This window comes from Curcuma longa, chromosome 14, assembly GCF_044706935.1.
Source record: "Curcuma longa cultivar G26 ecotype Majalengka, Jawa Barat chromosome 14, ITB_CL_G26_1.1, whole genome shotgun sequence".
NCBI lineage: Eukaryota > Viridiplantae > Streptophyta > Magnoliopsida > Zingiberales > Zingiberaceae > Curcuma > Curcuma longa.
This window is the reverse complement of record NC_133874.1, coordinates 6-3,160: the sequence shown is the minus strand read 5'-3', so window position 1 is coordinate 3,160 and position 3,155 is coordinate 6. Positions and strand designations below refer to the sequence as shown.

Here is a 3,155-nt window from a genome sequence, read left to right as displayed (position 1 = left end):
ATCCCAAGGATGCAAACCAAGAGCTACATGGTATCTATTTCCCAACCAAGAGCTACATGGTTGGGAAATCTTTATGCTACCTAGAGAAAATATACATGTGGAGATTGAAAGAATAACGTTGAATCTATGAGAAAGTAGGTGGTATGTGATGGTTAAAGGCTATCAACCAGCTATGGACGGACTAAGGAAATTAGATCCATTGTATCTTAATGCATGACTAACAAGCAAGTCGTGGCTATTTTAAATTGTTCGAACATAAGAGAAGCAATATAGTAATCGAACGTTAAACCGTGATACCATCATCAACAGCACTTTCAGGAATATTCAAATCAGCAACGCTTCATTATTAGCACAATGGAAATAGGTTACAGTTTATTCGTTGAATGAACTAGCAATTGCCAGAAGATTGGAAATTGGATTTACAATGCCCTAAAGCGTACAAGTGCATTTTTATAATCTAGGGCATAAATAAATGCGAACAATTACAGCAGCATTGTTTCATGGACTTCAATGGCAAACTGAAGCTACTCAAGTGATCCTGCATATGACTCGGAAGATCTCCAATAAAAGATCTATTTCAGTGTTTAAAGGCTTCTGCTATCTTCCTTTGTATAAGCTCCACACTTAGACGAGGGGACAATCGTGGAAGTGTAGCCTGCAACATGTAAACTTTCCGAGATGATAATTTTTCGGCTGAAAATTTGCCCCAGGAATCTTGGACTAAATATCTATTATTAAGAACATCACATTTTAAGATTTGTCCAATCTTTTCTTAAGAACACCTTCTAACCTTCTAGAAGCCTTGTTCATTTCTTAGCTCAAAATAATTACTAGTAGTAGAGACAAATATGACATAGACATGGAAAATGGTCAAACACTAACCCAAACAATGAGAAAGAATTTTGTCAAATAAATTGCATTTTAGACAAATCTTGAAAGTCTTTATGGGGCAGCAATGGTGCGCAATCTAGATTCACTGTGTTACTCAAAAGAATAATATTTGTTTTAGTTTAGCTACTCCAAACAAAAGTTTAAGTTCCTAGGTTCCTTCCTTGATCACAAAAAAAAAACACATATCAAAGGTGAATTCACATAAAAAGTTTCAGTAACGTGGATAAGTGATGCAATTCCCTATTCTAGTTGAATATGGACATCAACAAAACTACAATTACAAATATATAATCTTATTTGATGTGTTTAGAGGATCTCCCAAAATCCTAGGTTCCTTATTCAATTCCAAGCTCCAGATCATGACTAATGTTGCAAAGACAAACATGATGCAGACGTTCTCTGAAGATGCTCAAACAATAAATCTAAATCAATATATCAGACTCAAGAAGATGATATAAACTCAAATATAACCAACAAATAACATTTAGGCAAAATACCCAATTTTGTCAACCATGGGTTTATATACATTTTCACAAACACTTATGGATGTGTTTGCTACAGTGGAATGGAATGAGAATGATTTCTCTCCTCCATGTTTCCATTCTAATGTTACCATAAGCAACTTAGGATGGAGTGAGCCATTTTGGACAATGAGTTATTTTATTCCATAGATTAAGAGGAGTTCTCCATAGTCCATTCCACCTATACTAAATATAATATTATTTTTTATTTTCATCAGCAAAATGGAAAAAAAAAAAAAAAAAGATGAGTAAATTGGGTAGGCTAGAATAGGCTTAAGAAAACAAACTGGATGGGTTGAACATGCCTATGGAGCTGTTAGGCCAATTGGACAATGCAAGACAGCCTACTTGTGTGGGTGATCGAGGTTGGGCTAGTTAGGTCAACAAGATTGAGTGAGCTAGATGAATCAGGCAACAAATGTACTAGATAGATTAGACAATCCTAGTGAACTAACAGAACTGAATCACCTAGGTGGTCAGTTGGACGACTGGAAAGTAGAATCATGTTTAGGCGAATTGGATGGATCAAGCATAGTCATGTTGGCAAATCGGATGGATCAAGCATGTTAAATTACTATATTGATTGGATGAACTAAAAATATAGTAAATCATTCCACAAGTCATACCATTCAATTAATACATCCAACCAAGAATGGATCATTCCACTTATCATTTCCACCCATTTTCATTCCCATTGCATTCCATTCCGTTGTATGCATCAAATACATAACAATTTTAACCAAAGACCAACATTCACAGCGCTTGATATTTTGCAACCTAATCAAGCACAAGGAAACATACCCACGCAAGACATGAGCATAAAAATAAAAAAAGGTCAAGGAGGAGACGCACACCTCAGAGCCATCAGGAAGAACTTTGGCCAACACTGGGATCTCGTACTGATATAGCCTTTCCCACTCGGGATTCTCCGTAATATCTCTCACCTAATCGCAGAAATAGTTCCTTAGGGTTCGCTGGAATTGATCAATCAGGTGGCGGTGGCGGAAGAGGAAGGGGAGTGATGGGATACGGGACTCACCTGGAGGTCGACGGAGAGGAGGGAATGTGGACCCCCAGCTAGAGAAAGCGCAGCGTCGAGCTTCTCCTTCAGGCCGTCGCAGAGGCAGCATCCCGGCTTCGAGTAGAGCACCAGCTGCCAACGCCCGTCCTCGCCGCCCCCTCCGCCGGAGGAATAGGAGGATGCAGAATAGGCCCGAAGGCTACGAGACTGGAGCGCGGACCTGGCTTTCAACGGCGCAGAGGAGGAAGCGAGGCGGAGGGCGAGCAGCGCCGATGGGGCGAAGGCGACCAACGCTGCCATGTTGAGCCCGTAGATATCTATAATTAAAAAAAATTAAAAAAATACGAGTAATCCCGATATATCTATAAAATTTAATGGGCTTAATGGGCTATAAATCTAAGTAATCTCGAGTTTGTGTCGATAAATAAAAAAAACACGTATTTGATTGAGTAATTTTCGCCTATTACAAATCTTACCCTAATAAATTGAGATTGTTTAAACATAGTTGTTTGGCTCCAAAAATTCATCTTGTGAGGTAGATGGAGAATAAGTTCAACAAATCGAACTAAAATAGCTTCTAGATAAGCCAATTCAACTTTTAATAAGATAAGTAAAGAAGGCCTAGACTAAGCCTTGCTCGATCTTACGAAGCTAACCGAGTAACATGAGAGGGGGCAATATATGGAATGCAAAATGAGGTTAGAAGATGAGCTAGCCCCGAA

At 38.7% G+C, this 3,155-nt stretch overlaps 1 protein-coding gene across 1 annotated transcript; it reads right to left on the bottom strand.

Moving 5' to 3' along the window:
• Positions 1-321: 321 nt before the first annotated feature.
• LOC141845596 (uncharacterized) lies at positions 322-2,739 on the bottom strand. The gene is made up of 3 exons (XM_074733658.1): positions 2,452-2,739; positions 2,267-2,356; positions 322-655 (listed from the first exon to the last, which is right to left on the bottom strand). The coding sequence occupies exons 1-3, from the start codon at positions 2,731-2,733 to the stop codon at positions 578-580; spliced, it is 450 nt and encodes a 149-aa protein (XP_074589759.1). The 5' UTR covers positions 2,734-2,739; the 3' UTR covers positions 322-577.
• Between the last annotated feature and the right edge of the window lie 416 nt (positions 2,740-3,155).

What these genes read in the sequence shown, in the direction of transcription:
- LOC141845596 (XM_074733658.1), bottom strand. Translation starts at nt 2,733, where the DNA reads ATGGCAGCGTTGGTCGCCTTCGCCCCATCGGCGCTGCTCGCCCTCCGC. An exon ending in TCCTCTCCGTCGACCTCCAG is followed by an intron (nt 2,357 to 2,451) that starts GTGAGTCCCGTA and finishes TTCTGCGATTAG; the next exon opens with GTGAGAGATATTACGGAGAA. An exon ending in TTCTTCCTGATGGCTCTGAG is followed by an intron (nt 656 to 2,266) that starts GTGTGCGTCTCC and finishes TACATGTTGCAG; the next exon opens with GCTACACTTCCACGATTGTC.